The 21,436-nt window shown below is 41.1% G+C and overlaps 1 protein-coding gene across 6 annotated transcripts; it reads left to right on the top strand.

The window, feature by feature from the left end:
- Positions 1 to 404: 404 nt before the first annotated feature.
- LOC127000350 (T-cell immunomodulatory protein-like) lies at positions 405 to 20,875 on the top strand. 6 transcript variants are annotated; one of them, XM_050863978.1, is made up of 15 exons: positions 405 to 847; positions 3,646 to 3,798; positions 12,409 to 12,505; positions 13,902 to 14,115; positions 14,737 to 14,936; positions 15,163 to 15,363; positions 15,554 to 15,665; positions 15,945 to 16,108; positions 17,530 to 17,722; positions 17,957 to 18,103; positions 18,327 to 18,480; positions 19,465 to 19,638; positions 19,848 to 19,953; positions 20,155 to 20,250; positions 20,751 to 20,875. In XM_050863978.1, exons 2-15 carry the CDS (start codon positions 3,667 to 3,669, stop codon positions 20,828 to 20,830), a joined length of 2,070 nt encoding a protein of 689 aa, XP_050719935.1. In that variant the 5' UTR covers positions 405 to 847; positions 3,646 to 3,666; the 3' UTR covers positions 20,831 to 20,875. The 6 variants fall into 6 exon arrangements, with proteins under 6 accessions (XP_050719935.1, XP_050719934.1, XP_050719933.1 ...); XM_050863977.1 differs by lacking the exon at positions 405 to 847 and adding an exon at positions 881 to 1,063; XM_050863976.1 differs by lacking the exon at positions 405 to 847 and adding an exon at positions 1,136 to 1,281.
- The last annotated feature ends 561 nt before the right edge of the window (positions 20,876 to 21,436 follow it).

Genomic DNA, 21,436 nt, shown 5'->3' with positions numbered 1-21,436 from the left:
AAAAGTTGCAGAGGATAGAGAATGGGGTGTACAGGAAGATTTTGAGGGCACCAATGTATGCACAGGAAGCAGCACTCAGGGGGGAGATAGGAAGCTCCAGTGTTAAAAACAGGATAAGGGAGGGACAGTGGAAGTACTTAAGGTATGTTCTTGTGGAAGGAAACGATTTGGTGAGAAGGGTGGGAGAGGAGATGATAGAGAAGAGACAAAGTAGGTGGGTGAAGGATTTGTTGAATGAACTGAGAGCAACAGAGGGACTGAGTGTGAGTGTGAGGAATGAGACACAGGAGAGTATAAAGCAGAGAATGAGAGAGGTGGATACAAGAGAGTGGAAGAGGCAGATGAATGAGAAAGCAAGCCTTAAGATATATAGAAAATGGAGACAGGAGTTGGGAGGACAAGAGGAGGTATACACCAACAACCAAGCCTCAGAAGTGTTATTCAGATGCAGGACAAACAACATGCAACTAAAAGACAGAAACAGACACCGGCAAGAGGAAACCAAGTGTGACATGTGTGAAGCTGAAAACGAAGACCTGCGACACTTCCTGCTCTGGTGCCCGGCCTGTGCAGAGGAAAGAATAAAGTGCGTGAGGCTGCAACAGCCTTACGAGGAAGAAGAGGACGACACCATTGGAAAATTTTTATTTGAAAATGAACACACCGAACAAACGAAAACAACAGTACACAAGTTTTGGACAATAAGAGAAAAAAGAATGAAAGAAAAAGGAAAACAATAGACCCAGACAGTAGACACATCAGGGAGTGCCGTTACAAAGGCAAAACTCCCGACCGACTACTGCTACTACTACTATCAAGATCAAGATCGGCCAGGGACAACAAACAGGTGAGCGGGCGTACTTTTAGTCTTTTATCGCCTCGTGTGTCTCATTAAAGCACCGTGAACCTTCTAAGCTGAGTGCAACGCTCTTATGAATTAGTCTAGTATTTTTCTGATAATGTTTCGGGGCGCCGTCAACCGTGTGTATCCCAAACGTAGGCTGTGGGCGCAAGGGTGACTCATGAGCCTTGCGTTGTGGCCCCTGGAATTAACAACATGAAGGTGAGGTGCTCCATGGTGGCGCGGCGGGGCAGGGCATGTCATAGTTGTGTCATGGCGCATTACACCACATGACCTTGATGCTTATCCGTCCTGCGAGCCTGGCCACGTCAGCCAGCCCCGCACTGAGCGACCGGATGCATGGCGTTTGCTGTGGCGGTGACACTTCTGGGAAAAGGAGGAGGAGGAAATGTAGCAGAGGGGGCAAACAAGCAGCAGGAGTAATACTGGCACAGTACTAAAACGAATCTTAACCCAACTACTTCTCCCCCTCAACCACTCCAGCCCCCCCCTACCCCCCAACACAAGCCTGGGGACCTGTGGGGAACCAGGGTTTTTTTGGGGGGAAGGCAAAATCACTGAAAAATGGGCTTCCAAAATTTCACTAAAATAGGGAAAATTTCCTGGTCTCGAAAGTAAGGAAAGTGGGGTATCATTGACATAACAAGACATCCACATCGACACACATTGGGTTATCATCAAGGTAAAAAGACACCTACGTTGAGGTACAGTGGATAAAAAATGGTAAAACTAGGGAACAACTACTTCTCCCCCTCCACCACCCCAACCCCCCTACCCCCCAAGACAAGCCTGGGGAACCGGGGTTTGGGGGGGAAGCCAAAATCACTGAAAAATGGGCTTCCAAAATATCCCTAGAAAAATCCCTAAATTAGGGAAAATTCCCTGTTCTCGAAAGTAAGGAAAATCCCTACCATATACTCTCACATGCGTGGGGTTATCGCTAACCAAGCATACCATCGCTAACCACCCCAAAACAGCCCCGAGCCATGAGTCAAGGTCATCCGGGACTCGGGCTGAACAGGCCCGGGCTATACCCGGCCCTCAGCACGGCAGCCGTTGGGCTGTGTTCTAAAAAAAAAATAACCACGCATGGTGGACTTGGTCTCACATGTGTGGGCTAATCGCTAACCAAGCATACCATCGCTAACCAAGCGTACCATCGCTTACCAAGCGTGCCATTGCTAACCAAGCGTATCATCGCTAACCAAGCGTACCGTTGCTAACCAAGTGTACCGTTGCTAACCAAGCGTACCGTCGCTAACCAAACGTTTGTAGAAAAAAATATTTGAAGACCTAGTGATGTTTCATAAGGTAATAATGAATGCGAGCTATTTTGTGGTGGTTGTTAGCTCGATTAATCCCTGTAGGGAACAGTGGTTTTGGTGGTGGAAGGCCAAATCTCTGAAAAATGGGCTTTCAAAATGTCCCTACAAAAATCCCCAAAATCGGGAGAAATCCCTAGTCTCTAAAGAAAGGAAATTCCCTAATGTATACTCTTGTAATCTATTCCAATATAACGTAGCAGCCGCCGCAGCGGGTCTGTTGACGAGTGTCGGGCGTGTAATTGGATGGTCAGCGTAGTTGAACCCCCACCCCACCACCCCTGGCGCCCCAATCTGTAGTCGAACAACTCTTGGGAAATGTCATGTTTCATAATTACATATGGTACAATACTGACGGTTAACCCATCCATTTCTTGTAAGTTGATGCTAGATCATTTTTACCGAGTAGTTTAGGGTACAAAATAAAACATTTGTGACAGCTGTCATCCCGCACTGACACTCCTGCTGTTAACTGACCCGGAAGTGACCTACCGACTGCTACGTATCACCCTGGCCTCCATTTCACTCAAACTCCACTAGAAGTATCGCGCGTTGAACAATATCCGTTTGGTTTCTGACACGGGCTTGTCACAGCTTCATGTGACCGCGAATCACAAGCGCACGTGACACGCCTGTGTCAATGTTGGACACGGTATTGGGATAGTAATTGGTCCTTTTGTCAACCTACATGCATACCAATAAAGAGGTTAAATACTCAGTTAAAACTTACCGAGAGGTGAAGTAGACTGATATTTTGAGGGAGTGAGAGTGTCGGGCCTTCCAGCCATTATGGCTGCTTGAAAACAACTGACTTCAGGAACCCGCCGTTAGGTGCCGCCGCTGAAACACCCTCACATAGTAAAATTTCACGAATGTATTCCTTTAAAATCAGAAAATACAAATAGCTGCGGCATTAGTTGCTTTAATATTTAGAAGAAAATAACGTAGAACTCTTAAAAGACCATTTTTTGTCTGAAATCGTTATGATCCATGCACGTTCTGGATATTACTGACTTAGGAACTAGTTTCTGTGGTGTAGTACTGGCAGCTAAGAGGCTCAGTCTGCCCACAGAGCCCTCATGTCATACAACAACACTGGACTTAGACATTTTCAAGGCACCCCCACATAATCAAGCCGTTTACGCAGTAAATTGGGACGACCAGTAACTAAAACCTTCACGAATGTGAAGCAAAAGAAGTATCCTATGCAGTACCCATGCTATTTTTTTGGTATATTAGAAGCAGTTGTTAGCTAGATTAACCAAAAGATGTCTTTTACCCCCCAGAACATTGGGATACAGACATACAGTTCACACTCAGGAATCAGTGGGATGAATAGACTTCATATTCATTTGGATGCAACATTGGGGTAAACATGTTTTGCACACATTGAGGTATCATTTAGGTAGCTTTGGGGTAAAAAGATGCTCCCCATATAGCCCATTGTTTTGTTGCCTTCAGGAAGCATTGGTGAGCGGTGTGATGGAGGCGATTGAAGTGCGGCAATTGGTCCAGGGCATACCTTTCGCCACAACAGTCCTCGCTCGGTCGCCAGTCGCCTGGTCAGAAGAGAACAACATCTCCCTTGTGACCCAGCATGGCGTCTATATTATGGTAACTTCAGTTTCATTATTATAAGTATCATTATTATTATTATAATACTATAAATTATTACTACCATTTTCCTAAACATTATTTCTGCTGATACTACTACTACTACTATGTCTACTACTGCTGCTGCTGCTGCATCTGGTACATTTTCTATAACTTCTCCCATGCTACTAACACTAGGGCCCACCAGGCCATGCCCCAGGGCCCTGTGCTTTCCAGGCTCACTTGCCGATTCATTGATTACCATAGATTATGCTTTTTGCCCCCTTCAGCCTTAGCATTGCTTAATCTGGAACTCAGTGCATCCATCTTGATTATTTGTCAGCACAATCCAAACCAGTTAGACATGTTTATATTACCGTACTACTTATAGGCCCATTTGGGTATACTGACCCTAGGGTTGCTTGCATGGTATAGTTCCAGGATATTGGTTAGTTACTAGTGTGTTAGTAGTACACTCGACCTTCAATTTCCTGGACTAATAGGGGAGAGCACTTGTCCGGCAACCACAAAAGTCCGGGAGTAGGGAATCACTATAGTTCATGGTCCATGGCTCATTCCCAGACATTTACCACTCCTGGTCCAGCTATCACCAGTATTCAATACCTGCCCTGGACTTTTACCACACTTTGTACAGCACATTTAAGTGTCTCATATAAGAAAGATTAACTAAAAATGCATTGAGTGTCAACAAAGGGTGCACCGTCAGCAAAAGTTGCGATGCAGCCATCCCCAATTTCCTTTTTTTATTCTGAGTGTTTTATCATATCATACTACTGCACATTATTTAATAATGATGGTTTCCTTCGTCAAAGAGTAAGGAAATGAAGATATCAAATGGATGATAAAAACTGGATCATAACTACGAGCAGCTTCTCAGCTGATATACATGTAAACAAACAGATGCAGTGTCTGTGATGGCGATGCAGTGTTTTCAACTCCATTTATCCAAAAAATTTATACTACTGCAAATCATTTATGTACTGAGTTTGGAGGTCACAGTACAGCCACTTAACAACACGGGACAACAACAAACAAATACAACAAAGTCCCTATTATCCAGGAACCAGGGGAATTCAGAGGTGCCGCATACGCGGAAATTTTATCGCTTCATGGAGCAGTGGTCAGCATGCCTGAGTATGACTAAGCGGGCCCAGGTTCAAATCCTGGCTCAGGCAGTCAGCATGCAGCTCACCTAGCTGTTCATCCTCCCTTTCAGGCTGGTCAGTAAATAGGTACCTGGAAAAGGTAAACTGGCAATCCCAGATTTCACAATGGCCCATGTCCCAGGGTAATTGGTTCATACCTACCACAGGCTCAAAAGGCTAATGCTACAGAGATGATCACTTCAGCCATACACAGCAGTAGCATATGCACCCACCGTTCCCTTTGTAATACACATACAGTAGGCCATCTACTGTTTACAAAATTTAGTGCATTAGTGCTGTCCCTGCAAATAGAAACAAAAAATATTCAGATGTGTAAAGATATGGAAGTAAAAACTAGAAAGGATGAGATAGAGTTGGCTGAGCTGACAAAAACTTATCAACAGTGGGAACTTTAGCAATAGCTGTTGGTAAATTTAACATGGGCAAGATCAAAGAAACTAGATTGGCAAAGGCATCAAAGCAGCCAAGAGAAGACTGGGCATTGGCAAATATCAGTTGTTTGCTCTGAAAGATGCTAACAGTAACACCACAAAATAATAATATAGAGAAGGTGTAAAGGTTGTAGAAAAATTCTACACCAAATTGTACAGTGATCATCAAGCTAGGCAGGAGGATGGTAGGGAGCAGAATGATACTTCTACTGCTGCTACTGCTGCTTCTACTACTACTGCTACTACTTCCTCCACTACTAGCACTACTTCTACTAATAATAATGATAATAACAATAATAATCATAATAATCTTAATGATGCTCCCATTAATATAACAACTGCCACTCTTATTGGTAGAGTACTACTATTACAGTTGCTGCATTGATATTTTTTTGCAGGTACTCTAAGAAGAGTTTGGTATGAGGAACACTTGCACCTCAAAGACGTTACATCATTACCATCGTCATTACACGAAAGTATAGCTACTTGCGTTACAAGGAAACACTTGATGTTTAGTGTGGAAGAAATTAAGTTTCGTTGTGTTTGTTAGAAAAAGAATAATTGCCAAGATGAATGTGATAAACCTCTTCACAGTTTTAGTGGTTGTGAATATGGCTTGGGGACTCAACTTTACTGAGTATGTGTTTGGAACCAATACAAATTTCATGCCAGCTGCATTTGGAGACTTCAACTCAGATAAGCTGACAGACTTGTTTGTGGTGACTGAGGATGGCAAGACTGTGGAGGTGTTGATATCCCAGTCTGAGCCCCCCCTCATGCTCGCCCCGGGGCCTGAGGGTGGGACGTCCTGCACCTACAAGACACTCAATATCCGCAATGTTGCTCCTGGTGACTTTGATGGAAATGGAGCCATGGATGTGATGATAGTGTCATACAATGCTAGTGTTTCACCATTTTATCAAGTGTTTATCCTGTGGGGAAACCTGAAGGAAATGACTCTAAACTGTGGATCAGAAGACACACCTTTGCTTACTGTCTCAGGCCATCCCTTAGTTATGGACTACAATGGAGACATGATCCCAGACCTGTTTGGAGAGGATGAACAGAAAAACAGAATGTTTTGGGTGTTTGGACCAAAACGAGAGCCTCCACAAGCTGTGCCAATGAGCCAAGGCAACCTTACAAACCTTACTTTGCCAAGTTCAAATGCTTTCATTGATCTGAATGACGATCTTGCTGCAGACTTGTGGGTGACAGCCAAAGGACAGTATGAAGTGTGGATGAAGTCTGGCAATGATTTCAAGCAGACTGTTATCACCAAGCTACCTAATATCTCTGTTGTGATAGGACAGACATCATTTGCTGATGTGAATTTAGATGGAGAAGTGGAGGCTCTTGTCCCAGTTTGTAAAGATGCGTCATGCTCACAGAGTGCAGTGTATATATACAGTTATGGGCCTGATAAGTGGATTGAGCTGAATGTCAACTTTAAAGATCCATCTGAAAAGCTTTGGAGGTACCCAAATGAGGCACTGCAAGGTTACCGTTACACAGAAACTATTACCTTGCGTGTTGGTGATTATAATCTGGATGGGTACCCTGACTTTCTGGTAACCCTCATCAATCCTGACAATAAACCAAGAGTGGTCCTGATGGAAAATGTCAAATGTGAAGAAGCATGCAGCACTTACCCAAGGAAGTTTGCTCCGAAGTGGAATTTATTTGAGGATTTTGGAGACACAGTCTTGGGCACCTTTTGTGACTTTCAAGAGGATGGCACCCTGGACGTCCTTCTAGTGCGGAAAGACTCTGATGGGAAGTACCAACTTGGGGTATACAAGGACCCCACCGAGTATGATGCTGTATTTGTGAAGGTAAGGACTTGTAAAATGTTACTGTATGTTTGTAGAGCTTATTTAATGCTGCAGTGCATGTACAGTGGCTTCACATCCAATGCTGCATTGCCCAGGGCATTTCACATCCAATGTGCATTATTTTAGGCAAATACTTTTTTTAATTATTGTAACACATTTAAAATGGTCCAACAAGCAATTAACCTGGGCTGACAAGTGGCTCAAATCCAGACATTTTTGTAATGTGTGGAATAATTATTATCCATCGCGCACTGCGCTTGTCACTCTCAGCTAATTAGCCGGAAGTATGGTGTGTGACGCCATCCAGTAGTTTGAATAGGGGCAGTCGTGTGATTTTATTTATTTATTTATTTATTTATTTATTTTTTTTTTTCCTAGATCTGAGTCACCTGGGTAGACCAGTCTGCCTTCCCCCATGCCAAATAAGCATGTAAGGATTTTTATTTTATTTTTTAAGGTACACTTGACCCTCTGTTTCCTGGACTAATAAGAGGGAGCGCTTGTCAGGGAACCACAAAAGCCTGGGAATCAGAAATTGCTACAGTCCAGGGAAACAGCCCATTCACAGACATTTACAATACTCGATCTGATAATTGCCAAAATTCATTACCTGCCCTGAACTTTTACCACATTATGTCCAGCAAAAAAGAGTAACTGAAGCAAGTTATTCAAAGACTAGCGTTACATGTCAACAAATAACGCACCGTTGGGGGCGGTCACGAAGTGTTTGCAAATTTCTTTTTCGATTTCAGGTGCTTAACCTTTTATCATATCATGCCACGTGAGTTATTTACTAATAAGTGCTTCTTTCTGTAAAAATCAGGTAATAAAAATATGAAACTGATGATAAAAATGACCGTAACTATAAGTGGCCACTCAGCTGATAATTGTAAACAAACAGACAAGAAAGTATGTCACAAGAAGCTTATTTAACCTGTTGTTCACATTTGGTTGGAGACAGACAAACATAAAAAGATACTGATATACATATAACAAATAAAATTAAAGGAATTCAACAAGTCTGAACAATAATATGGAGTTTTGTGAATTAGTGCCTCCACTGTGGAGGTGACATGACCATCACCGCCACCACAACAACAACACGCGTCCTCCTGGCAAGTGTTGCACACATTGACAGGAGGAAGGAATCTGTTGTATGGCCAGACGTTGTTTTGATACCCAGCTTTGGCTAGGCACATGTCCAGCAACCGCCAGACTTAGCTGGACCCCACATTTTTTACTTGAATTCTACTTTGGTTCCTGGACTCTCCAAATTTGTCATGGAAATGTGATATGCAGAAAAGTAAGGGTTTAGTATATTTTTCCAAAATTCCCAGACAAAATTTATCTTTCCCATAAGTTGTTTTGTTTGTCCAGCACTAATTTCATCCAATGCAATGCAATCTCTGACCAAAGTCCTGTGTTGGATGTGAGGCCACTGTACTACTGTACTCGAATCATTTGGTAATTTAAGAAAGAAGCTAGGAAAGGCAAGATGTATGTCAGGATTACCAAATTGATACTGTCAAAGCATTTGAGTATTCCTTCTTCACCAGCTGTATCATAGGCAGTTTTGAATTCAAAGGCAAGTATGTAAACCCAAGTCATACTGTCAATAGAAGTGCCTACTAATGAAAAGGGAGGAATATTCCTTCAAAATATCTTCAACCACTCATGATTCAAACCACAGAGTACCTGATGCTTCTTCCTATTATTTAAGAAGTATCCAGAGATTTTACTTGTATTTTCCTCCGTGTGACTTCCATGCTTTGTATTTTGTCTCAGTACCTAAAGATATGTCCTTTTATTTTTTGCACTGAAGAGAATCCCTTTTCCTATGTTTTCTTCTGACCAAATGCCACCCCACATGTGCAGGAAAATACATTTTCATTGCTGTAGATTTCTAAAGCTCTTTTTTCCCTAACAGGTGCTTATTTCCACTGGCCGCTGTTATGGGGCTGACTGCCAACTCCAGAACATTCCTTATGGCACCAACCAGCCTGGACCATCCATCACCTACACCATAACTACAGCCACTGGGGGCTTACAGCAGTCCAGGGCGACTCAGCTCTCCCAGACTGCGCACTATGCCTTGCAGCTGCCTTACACTGTCTTTGGTCTTGGGCGAAACTGGAACTTTGTGGAGGCTTTGAAAGTTGGCATCCCGAAGGGGAACAACTCAGAGACCCTGAGCAGTAGTTTCACCCAGATCATCCCCAATTCCCAGCTGATAGTTATTCCCTACCCAAGGGAACACCCATCTCTTTGGGTGAGCAAGTTGTTTATCACTCCTAGCAAGGCAATGCTCATGACAGCCGGGGCACTGGTGGGGACCTGCCTCTTTGTGGCGGCCATCATCGGCATCCTTCACCGGCGGGAGATGCAGCAGGACAAGCGGGAGAAGCAGCAGGATGCACACAAGTTTCATTTTGATGCCATGTAAACCTCAACACATTTATTATTTTTGTAGTAAGTGCATAATTAATTTGTTGATATAATTATATACTATTTATTACATTGTTCAGTGGTAAGAAACTATTTTGTTTCTTAGCATTTGATGTGTACCCTCAGACAACAATCATATGGTCATTGTTCAGTAGTTACAATAATACTATACTCTCCCTTTTTTTTTTTATTTTTTTTTATTTTTTTTAGCCTTCGGTATTGTAAGTCATTAATTAATTGCAATAATTTGATGCCTTTATCAATTCATTATACACGATTGTTTTATCTCTCAAGTAATCACATTGCAAGGTTTTGCTTGAGGTATTGCACTAGTGCTGTGAACGGTCAAGAAGCACATGTTTGATGATGCTTAATGGAGAAAAGCTCATCATTATTCTGTTTGTCAGTGCTTCTTCCCTTGTATATAAATATGTAGATTTGTATATGGTAAAAGAGAAATAGTAGATACGTATATAATATGTATAACAGTCCCTTTGCTTAAGCTGGATCCCCAACAGTGGCTGGGCTTCTAGCCGGGCTGATCAGGACGCCTCTGGTTGGCTGTTGTGGCTCAGAAAATATTGATGTTACTTAAGCAGCTCAACTGTTACACAAAAAGGCAAATTTTGATTACATCATTGGATTAAGCAGTGATTTTACAACTATGAGACAATTTTCAAAACTTTATTTGATAATAAACATAATAATTACATTAAGTATAATTCAAAGAATAACATTAAATGTTTTATTCCACTTTTTGTTTTTTCTCCATATTTGCAGCAATAACAGAATCAAGTTGAGAAAAAAATATTTGTTTTCATACATAAAATTATCCTGAACATGACAGTGCTTGCAAATTCTAGATGAAGTGCAATATAAAAAAGAAGCAAAGAAGAATTTGTAAAAAGTAATATGATTCACAGAATGTCAGATACCAAGCCAACCCAGCTTGGTGTCTGACCACTGTTGGTGATCCAGCTGAAGTACATGAACTACATTTATTTACTCACTTTGGTCAGGCTGGCAGGGCATAACATTAAGTAGATCTGATGTGTTGTTAAAGTTGAAGTTAACAAAAGAACAAGGATTTGACACAATTTTTTTTAGAGCTTGTGCAAACTGACTTTTTATATATGATAAGTTTCAAACTTTATAGGAAAAAACACTTGCCTTAAAATATTGTCTGCCCTCAGCCTCTCAAGTTTTATTTTTCTGCTTTCATAGAGAATAAATTTCAATGGCAAGGAATTATATTTGTCAAGTATGGTGGAGAATATATTTGAATTGTATTGAAAACTGTATAGTGTGATTATAGAAATATCAGCTACAAGAAAGAATAGCATACTGCACATTGCATCACTTCAGTTTTGCTATTCTTTCAAAATATGTAAATATCTTCAACTATTTTTGGAATAACAGAATTGTGCTGCTGGCAGGTAAAGAAACGATACAATAATAATAATAAAAATCACTGTTGGCTCTAGCCTTGCCTTGGATTCTGGTTTGTTTGTTGTCTTTGTGTTATGTTTGTGTGTGTGTGTCATGTTTAAAAAAGAGGAGTAGGATATCATAATTGCTGTCTTTTGTGATTTGTACAGATTTAATGTTGCATAATGCATATCCAATCACCAGGGCAAAGCTTTAACAAGGTTTGAGTTGCAAGATGAAAGTTTTAGTCAAAGGACTTATATTTTATATTCCTTTCAGACATTTAGAAGTTTCAGCAGCAAATTTTAATAAATACATTTTCATTTTATTGTATTACTTGATTTCTATGCACATGGACTATTTGTTCACATATTAGATAAGAAAAGGCATTTTCCTTCTGTCAGGCAATTGTTTGGCACAACTTTTATGATCATTCAAAATCCAGTATCATTTTAGTAGCTCAGTCAGCCGTTAACTCACCTGAACTACTGTAAGCCTGAGCCACTTCACTGCTGGATACATTATCTTAGCCTTCCTGCCCTTTGTAAATCTGCCATCACTATATCATAAAGGTAGTGTTTGAGTGGGAAGCGATCCTGACATTATCATTTTCACAAAAAAAGAAAGTGTGTGGCATTCTTTTGACTTAGTTAAGACTTTTTATCTAGTCCATCTGTGTATGTACTTGTGTTTTATGTTCTGTGTAACTATAAAGGATAATAAAGTTACTTTATATTCTGACACAGAAATTGCTTAATTTCCTTGTGTTTAAATGCAGTTTCACAGTAATTTCTGTACTGATAAGTTTTAATAAATTTTGAATTTTTGTATGACAGAAAAGACAGAAGTATAAAATGTGTGGTGTTTTGAATTCAGTATACTTAACATGGAGAGAGAGGCATGGGATGAGGTACTATTTCAAGTGAATTCCCAGATTTTGTCAAGAAATGCCTATTTATATCCATTGTTGAGTTTAGTATTAGTTTTGTACAGTCATTCTGTACTCACATATAAAGAGATAAGATAAAAATTTCTGCGTAAGATGTGTCCAGAAAGTATCTATCCGTTAAAAGGAACAAATTTTTTCAAAGTCCAAAGAATTTCTAGTTCAAGCTACACGGCATTCTTATAGCTTCAACTCTTTCTGTGTGTCCCTTTACTTTCCATCAAGCTTTGAAGGAAGGTCAGCATGACCCTCCAAAAGAAGGCACCAGTACAAAAACAAAACAACCCACATCCATGAACACCTGTACTGCTCAGTGGAACATAACAAAGTAACACTTGCACATAGCCGTGTATCCCCAGGAGGTGACCCCGTCTCCCGAGGAATGCACGCCAGCTTTGATGTTCACCAGATATTTTGTGCCAGCACCTGATGCAGAGTCCTCCACAGCCAACCCAGGTCAGTGCAGCATTGGGGGATAGCATGATAGCAAGTCTTCAGTGATGGCTTGTGAGTTGTTGCTATTATCTTACCTTACCGACGTGCCATATTCACCAGGACTTTGGCAACCATGGAGCGCAGCAACTCAGCAGGCTTAAGATGTCCTCCAGCCACTCTCGTCACACCATCCATAATTTCTCTCTCTGTCTTCCTCTTGCTCTTCCACCTTCCACCATCCCAGTCAACATCACTGCCTCCATCTCATTCCTCCTCATCACATGTCCGAGAGATCTCATTTGTCGTCTTCTTATTGTTGTCATCATTACCCTCACCACTCCCATCTGCCTCAGCACATCCTCATTAGTTCTTGCTGTCCATGGTATCTTCAAAAATTCTCTACCATAAACACATTTCAGCTGCTTCCAACTTTTCTTGCATTTTTTCTGTTAACCGTCCAAGTTTCACATAAATGTTTTTGCTGCCCATTTTCTAATTCCAATAGAGAATTCTCTTCGTCAGATAAACTTTCATCCTCGTAAATGCACTCTTCGCAGTGCCAATTCTCATTCTAATTTCCTTTTCACATCTGCAGTCTTCTGTACTCAAGCTCCCTAGATAAGAAAACTTTGAGACCTGCTCTCTTCTTCTTCCTCTCACCTCTATTCTCACTCTGGGTGCATTTGCCTTACATACCACCAACACCTTGGTCTTTCCCTTATTGACAGTCAACTCACTCTCCTTGCTCCCCCTCACCGTCACATCCAACAGATGCTAGTAGTTCCAATATAATGTTATATTAACAATTAAGGAAGGAGAGAGAGAGAGAGATTTACATAGATATTTAGACCACAGAGACTCTATGGTCCAGACTAGGTGGTCTGTCCTTAAGCCTTAGTGAAATCATAGTAAATTTAATGCCACCAAGACTTTGCATTTTAAGACCAAAACTGTACTGCATGTTCTAAATGGAGTCTGACTAAACTATGATACAGTGGAAGTGGTAATATTACTGTAGAATTTGAGGTTTGATGTGATGAGAGAGAGAGAGAGAGAGAAGTGCCCAATGCACTGTTATTAACAGAGTTAAAGCCATCATTACCTGATCTGCAGCAGGTTAACCTTTCAAAGGGATGGTTTCAGCTGGCCTCACGATGATGCATGGTTGACAGGGGAAAGCATTGGACCATCTTGAGTGTACTCTTCAAAAGAGTTGTATGTCTAACTCTGTTTAGGGACTGATTACAATATATGTCTTAACTGAGTTTTAGATATTCTTTAAAATTGCATGTCAGGTAATTTTTGGCTCCATGATGTCATTCCTGTATTTGATTTATGGTAATTTGCTTTTGACATGTATGAATACCAGTATTTATACATAAGGTGATTTTAACATCACCCTATTGCCATTTTGCAGACATAGACCTGCGGAGTGTGCTGGAAACAGTCGATCACATCAGAGGTCACACATTCATGATGGACGCCACGCTCTCAGCCAACAAGCGTGCCATGGTGGAGCAGGACCCTCACAACAGACGCAGCAATGCCACCTGCATGCCAGGTGGGGAGGCCCTCCACAGGGGCTACCAGCAGGGTGCTTGGTCCCCCCTTGGATTGGGACAGTATGGAAGGTGATTTTCTGTATTTTTTCCCTTGGAGTAGTTGCAGGACAGTAATTGTATACTTTCATATGAATAAACTACTTAATTTTTTCACTATTATGGAAGCAGTTAAATATAATTACTAAAGCTTTTGTATTCCCTCAAGCAGAAAAAAGGAATTTTAAACTCACTGAAGTATTATATGATGCACATATAATGTTACACTTTACAATGAAGAACAAGAATTATTTTGTATTCTGTTTCTGTCTTACATAACGTAGTGGTTAGCACGCCTAACCACAAATCTGCAGGCCGAGGAAATTTTGTATCCAGCTTGCCCAGCTGTTCATCCTACTTTTCAGTCTGATAGATAAATGGCTACCTTGGTAAATGTGGGAAAGCTAAATTATGATAACCCTGGATGTCACATTTGCATTGTATCCGGGATTAGTGAGTTCTTATCCAGCACAGGCTTAAGGGGCAGGGAGACGGGGATGAGCACTGGGGTCACCCACAGCTTAGTGCTTGCCCCGATACTACCTTTACCTTCATATTTGGATAAGCAACAACTATTCATGAATTAAGGTGATACTCAATAGCTAATGTCATGACATATACCCAAGTAACCCAATTTTCTTTCCCTGTATGAAGGTCTGTGCTGGCCCTACTCACCTCCAACTTCAGGATAACTCTGATGGGACGTGTCAACCGCTACTGGGCTGAACTGGCTGACCTCTCCCAGCAGTGGCATCAGTACTGCTCTTACCAAAATTGGGAGAGAGCTAAGGTCCCGGCACATACCCCAATAGATGAACAGTTTGAGGCACGGATGAAGATGCTTGCTATCTGCAGTAAGTGTTGATTTTTAACCAGGCCCAGTTTGGTACCATGGTGTGGTGGAACAGAAGTTCGGTTTGTTTTTCAAAATTTAAAGTGAGGATAGCACCTAACACTGAAGCTGTTCATGTTCTTGTTATGTACTCCTCTCTTCCTTGTAAGAAGGATTAGGAACATTATAGTAACTACTACTTTTCATTATAATGCATGACTTGGTAGGTATTCCTTGTTGATTCTCAGGACTGGTGTGGACGTCCCCCATTGGAGGTGATGGAAAGAACTGTTGCCTCCTCATCGGCCTGTCAGAGCGGGGCGACGCAGTGTTTTGGCGTGTGTCAGCCGCCTGCACCTCTATACAACAGGTCCACTTGTTGTGTGTCCATGATACCAAGATGGTGATGATCAAATCCGCTCATTGGCACACTACCGGCCATGGCTCAGGTATGTTCTGGAGGCTTTGGTAGTTAATGCAACACCATTTCTTATTATGAGGATTACATAAATGCATGCCTTTAGCTTTTAAGTAACATTGCCTTTACAATATTCATATTTTTATGTAAAATGTTTGAATAATATACCCTGAAAGGAATTTAAGGGAAACTGTCTTTTTTCAAATAAAGGATATTTTTAGGTTATTTGACACTCGGAAATGGTCCAGGACAAGTGAAGATCCTGCACTGTGAATTCAGCGACAAACACGTCCAGATGAAGGACTTGGGCTACGCGTGGGAGAGTGAGGACAGGTAAGAAACACCACGAGGGCACAAATATTTATTGTTATACTCACAAAGCAGCAGCACCATCCTATTGCCATTACGTGTTTATGTTTATGTGTTTACAGGCAGCAGAGTACATAATTTTGAAAGCACAGAGATGACATTAGCTACTCCTTTATTCAATGTAATGAATATACCTTGTAAAATAACTGTAGTTTTCATATAGCTCCAGCATTACTAATTACTTAATATATCTAGAGCAAAAATCAATGAAAGACTATATTCATCATGTTTATTTTTCTCCAGGATGATTATTGGTCAGACTGAGCTTTGTCCCCTCGGCCAAGACCAGTACCTGCTCCTCACAGCCAAAAGCAACACCCTCGTGGCTTCCTCTCTCTCCCTCTCCCCAAACAAAGTCACCGTCAACCACTTCTCCCACACCTGGGTTGGAGACCTTGAAATTTCAGGTATTATTAGTTATATATTATCATCTAGAAGTGATTTATAACAAAGGAAAATACACAAAAAATATGAAATGTAAGTCTCCACCATTTTATCTTAATTGGCCTGTTCACAGTGGAATGCAGATACCACACAGCACCATTTCTTCTTTTTAATAGGAAAATATTTCTCATATGGGGAAATGTTACAATGCATATACAAAGTGTTTTGTATATACTAAAATTATCAAAATATTTTGCTGATTCTTTCTGTAAGCATAAAATTGCATAAAACTCTGTCAAAATCATTTTGAAGGGCTTTCTAAAATATGCTATTTACATCAATGCAAGAATATTTGCTGTCTTTATGAACATTCTCATGCATTTCTCGAATTATGCTTTAATTTAAATTGCTTTAATTTAATTTAAATGCCTAACATTCATCTGGAAATCCATCTAAGGAAAAAATTCTGCTCCTGTTCTTCTGCCTTCAGTACAATAATTATTATAATTATCTTCTCTGGGACATCACATCCAAAGCAACATCAGTTTGTGGAGCATACTTCATGTACCACGCTGCTATCAACACCAGGGAAATGGGAAACATATTGTTATGCCGGACATATACTTGGGTTCCGTGTCGCCATCACAAAACTCCATGGGAGGGAGATATGTAAACACCTTGCACAGCTTCTGTAGTTTAATATTCTTCCTTAGTAGTACAATTCACTCTTGACTCTTCACTGGCCACTAGCTTACTAAGACTGGGACTGACTCCTCTCGCCCTCTTCTCCTATATATATATATATACAGAACAGTACAGTCTAGAACGTTACAGTATATATTAGATCATACAAGAACATGTAGCAAAAATATATGCGAGTTGGCAACACTTCGCGCCTGGCCGCGGGGCGCGGGCAGGGCCTTGCTCCCCGCCCCCCTGCTTGCTCCTCCCAGAGTCTTCCAGAGGCCCATAGACCCCGGGGGAAGCTTCCAGCACAACAATATCATCAGAAACCTAAACAACTGCTGAGCTAAAGCATCATTTGAAGGAAAGAGCCATACCACATTTTGAGTGTACACTCAATACTCGGCTATTGCGTGTTCAGCTATCGCATTTTATGCAATCATGGATACTTAAAAATGTGCCCAAACACCTTCATCACACCCAAAATGACTGCTGTGGTGCACCAATATTGACTCATACCTCCAGGGCCACGATGTCACTTTCATCTGTGTGCTGATACTTGGTCAGTATCTACTTAAACCTCCCAGGCCTTTACGTGTTACTGCCAACAGCTCAGTTGTAGAATTAACCTTTTAACTTTTTGTGCCTGATCCATTTACTCACTAATGTCTTTGTTCTTACTGATATCCTTCTTCCTGGTTCCTTCCCATCTTACACTTGAAGATTTTTCTCATGTAGTAAACAATCTTTCTTCTTACAGGATTTTTGGTGTTTGGAGACATGAATGTTTATGTCTCAGTAAAAGATGGCTTCATAAAACATTATAAGATAAAGCTCCTGAGTGATGGGAGTGCAAGTATTGAAGACATGGGCACCCTCTTCCACTCTGAGGAAGTAACTTACTCAGGCTTTGTGGCGTCTCCAAACAGGGCAATGGTGTGTGTGTTTGAAGCGTGAGTGTCTCTTATCACCTGTCCTGCATCATATAAATGTTAGGGGGGAACACTGTGGGCTGCAAGGTAAATAAGTTTGTTCATGACATGCACATTTTAATGAAAGATTTGTATTGGTATTCGTCATATTCAAGTGTAAAACAACTGAGTGGGACAAAAAAATGTGTGCTCTTTGGGTTGCTTTATTGATATAGGAAATTTCATAAAAGTTGTAGTTGGACATTATTTTTCCAGCATCAAGGTGGCTTATGACCACCTCATAGAGAGAGAGCCGACACAAGTCAATATATATAGGGTGGTGGACACTCCTAGGATGATGGAACGACTGCTGGACAGCCCTAAGCCCCTTCATCTCAATGCTGACCTGTTTGAAAGTCTGAGGTGAGTGCATCCTCTTCTTCCCCTGAGACACACTAAAGGGCACTTTTTTGAGAATAACGTTTATGCATTTCCTATTTGTGTCTCTAGTTGCCTCTGTTACACAAGACCCAGTGGGCTATTGCCTTCTAAGTAAATATGTTTGAATTTTGTACCCAACACTGCCCTTCACATACACTCATCACTCCACTAAGGATGGTGTTGGTTATGACTACATTTCTTACAGAATATCTGTTTTGAAAGCTGGTCAGACCTCCTTTGATGTTCTTCACACTGATGAAATTTTGGACCAGCCTCTTCAGACACTTAAGACTCACTTCTGGCTAGTCAAGATAGCCCGGAGTGTGGCATCCACAAATGAGGCTCTTCTGGAAACACTGGTAGCTGCAATTTTTTGTTTGAATTACTAATATAGTACAGCAGGCACGCCTACTACACGTCTCCATACTACGCGAAACGCCTTCTACACGAGGACCTGAAAATATAATCCAAAATCTCATATTGCACAAGTTGAAGCGAGGTGGAGGCAAGGAATGAAGGAATTATCAAATTCTGCACCCATGCCAACACTCCAGTCAATTAAACAAAACAAAACACAACACAAAAACAGAAATAAGCAATGAAAACTTAGAATAAACACAACATGTGGAAGGGCACCGTGGAATGTTCTGGCACACCCCATACTTTTCTCTCTTTACAAACAGTGACGCCTCGCCACCGTCACCACACCACACCGGCACTCCATTCATTCAGACAGAACAAAACAGAAAAATAAAGAAACAACAAATAAAAATGTAGAGTAAGCACAGTAACATGTGTAAGGGCACTGTGGTAAGCACATGGTGCATCTCATGCTTTCCTTTATATACCTGCCCTGCCGCCCTCAACGCCTCACCACCATAACCTCACCTTCAGCACCCCGTTGCCAGTCATTCCAAGATTTTGTATGACATGTCCGATTTGCATCATATATAGCATATATGTATATATGTAGGTGTGCCCTCTTGGTGTCGTGCAGCGAGGGCATGGCCGTGCGGTGCTTGGGGAGGGAGGCACCGGTACAAAAAATGCCAGTCAGTCATCTATCCCACATATCCTTTTCACCATAAGAACTTGTACTCCTACTATGTGAATTTCTACTAAGCAAGCTCATGTGTCGCCCACATAGTCGCGTGGTAGGCATGCCGACGTTATTTCATAGTTGTAACACCAGGAAAGAAATTATTGATTGTGACAAGGACAGGATTTTGCATTGGAATGTGATTTAGCAATATTTTTTGCAGCTTTCTTGTCCTCTCAAATATCAGAATATTTATAACTAATAATATTATTTAATAATTTAATGTATGTCTTTTTTCTTTCAGAATAATATAGAAGTAAAGCTTCAGGAGACCATTCTTATGAAGTGGATGATTGATATTCTTAAAAAGTTCTGCAAAAGAAAAGAACCCTTCACACCTTCCTTAGCACACTCCCTCTCCCTCATGTGTGAGTGGGTGAAGAAAGCTGGCAAGCAGGCTGTTAAGAGCCTTAATGAGGTAGGATAATCAGTATGAATTTTGAGACAAAATATTTGACAAAGAAAATCATTTCAGATTAATATATTCATTTTTCTTGTTAATATTCAAAACTATTCAGTTCTCAAACACGTAAACTACTGAAAAGTAAAACAAGTATATGGGTACAGAAGAAGTTACCACCTCAACTCCCACTTTTCTCACTACCTCATGACTCACCCTCCACAAAGGTTCAGCCACTCATCAAGAGGCTGGAGAAGAGCAAGAGGGAGCAGTGCCCCGTGTGCCAGGCGGCGGTGCAGCTCAAGTCACTGACCCATGGACGCTGCAGCAATGGTAACTGTCATGAAGGGTGTGAAGTTAGACCCTAACATGAACCCAGGAGAATACGAAAGATATAAATTAGTGGACAATAAATAAGATCTACATACTTCAATAAGTTGATCATAACTGCTGCTTTCATTGGTGATGATAATAGTTGATGGTAATGATGAGGACAGTGATGATAATGATGATGCTCCACTATGTTTGATGCAGGCCACACGCTTCCTCGGTGCTGCCTGACCCTGATGCTGACGGAGCCCGCCATTCAGTGTTCCCGGTGCAGGGTTTATGCTCACGCTGATGCCAAAGGTGAGGCTGCAACCCTTTGTGTATCATGATGTGGTAATACTGGGTACATTTCCATGAACTTTTGGCCTGTCTTAGCATCTGCTGTCAGGGCTTTTCATGTAATATTTGATTGTATTTTTTATGGCAACCCAATTGTTAATAAACATGCAGAAACAAAAATTAGCTTGTGGATCACCATCAGTTCAGTAATGTATAGCATTTACATAAAAACAAATTTACCATTCTCTCAACTGTGGTAAGCATTCATTTCAACTTGTGAAAGTAATGATAAAAATTCTTTCTCAATATGTTTTTTTCATTATTTATAGAATATTTCATTTTGTTTGCTTTGTTAAAAAATGTTTGTTAATGTGCAATCTGACACATTGTTCTGTGGGAATTTTACTTCTGATTACATATACATAATTTAGCCATTCCTCAAGGTTCAAGCTTTGCACCGTGTGTATGTGAGAATTTGGTGTTGAAGATAATAATAACTGATGTTTTATCAATCCTCACAGATGTAGTTGGTGAAGGTGACTACAGGTGCACGTACTGCAGTGGAAGTATGGTGAGCGACCTGTGTAGAAGGACGCAATGAAATAAATAGGCAGCCCAGGAGTAATGCAGTAAAAGTCATTTTATACATAGACTCTTATTGCATCCTTTCTGTGTTTCTGAAGTAGAGGGCAAACACCTGTGGCTGTTACGGGGGGAAAAGTGATCACCACTGGTGGGCTTTATTATAATAAGTTCACTATGGTCTAATCATGCTCTGAACTTGTGATTGCTAGCCAGTGGACTGCCCTCCCTCAATGAGCTTTGGAACTCATGTGATGGATCTCTGAGAACAGCTGGAGCCTCATAGCCACACACACCAGGAGGTGGAACACAACCCCCAATTGATACCTAGTACCCATTCACTGCTGGGTGGACAAGGACCATGGGTTAGAGGAGACAGCCCAGCCATCTTCACTCTGCAATATATAGAGGGTCAAAATTGCCTCGAAACATCAGCTGTGCCGTGAATTAAGGCGTTCATTTGGCTTGGCATTTTACTCATATCTGCCGCTCTTGCTCAAAAACGGCATCAGGTCACACCATCACGTACGGCACAGCTCATGTTTCAAGGTAGTTTTGACCCTTTATATATTTACACATCGTGACGTACCCTACACCAACAAAATCAGAAAAGCATGTAGATTCA

This window comes from Eriocheir sinensis, chromosome 18, assembly GCF_024679095.1.
Source record: "Eriocheir sinensis breed Jianghai 21 chromosome 18, ASM2467909v1, whole genome shotgun sequence".
Classification (NCBI taxonomy): Eukaryota; Metazoa; Arthropoda; class Malacostraca; order Decapoda; family Varunidae; genus Eriocheir; species Eriocheir sinensis.
The sequence above is the reverse complement of the archived record's forward strand: the minus strand, read 5'-3'. Positions and strand labels throughout refer to the sequence as shown.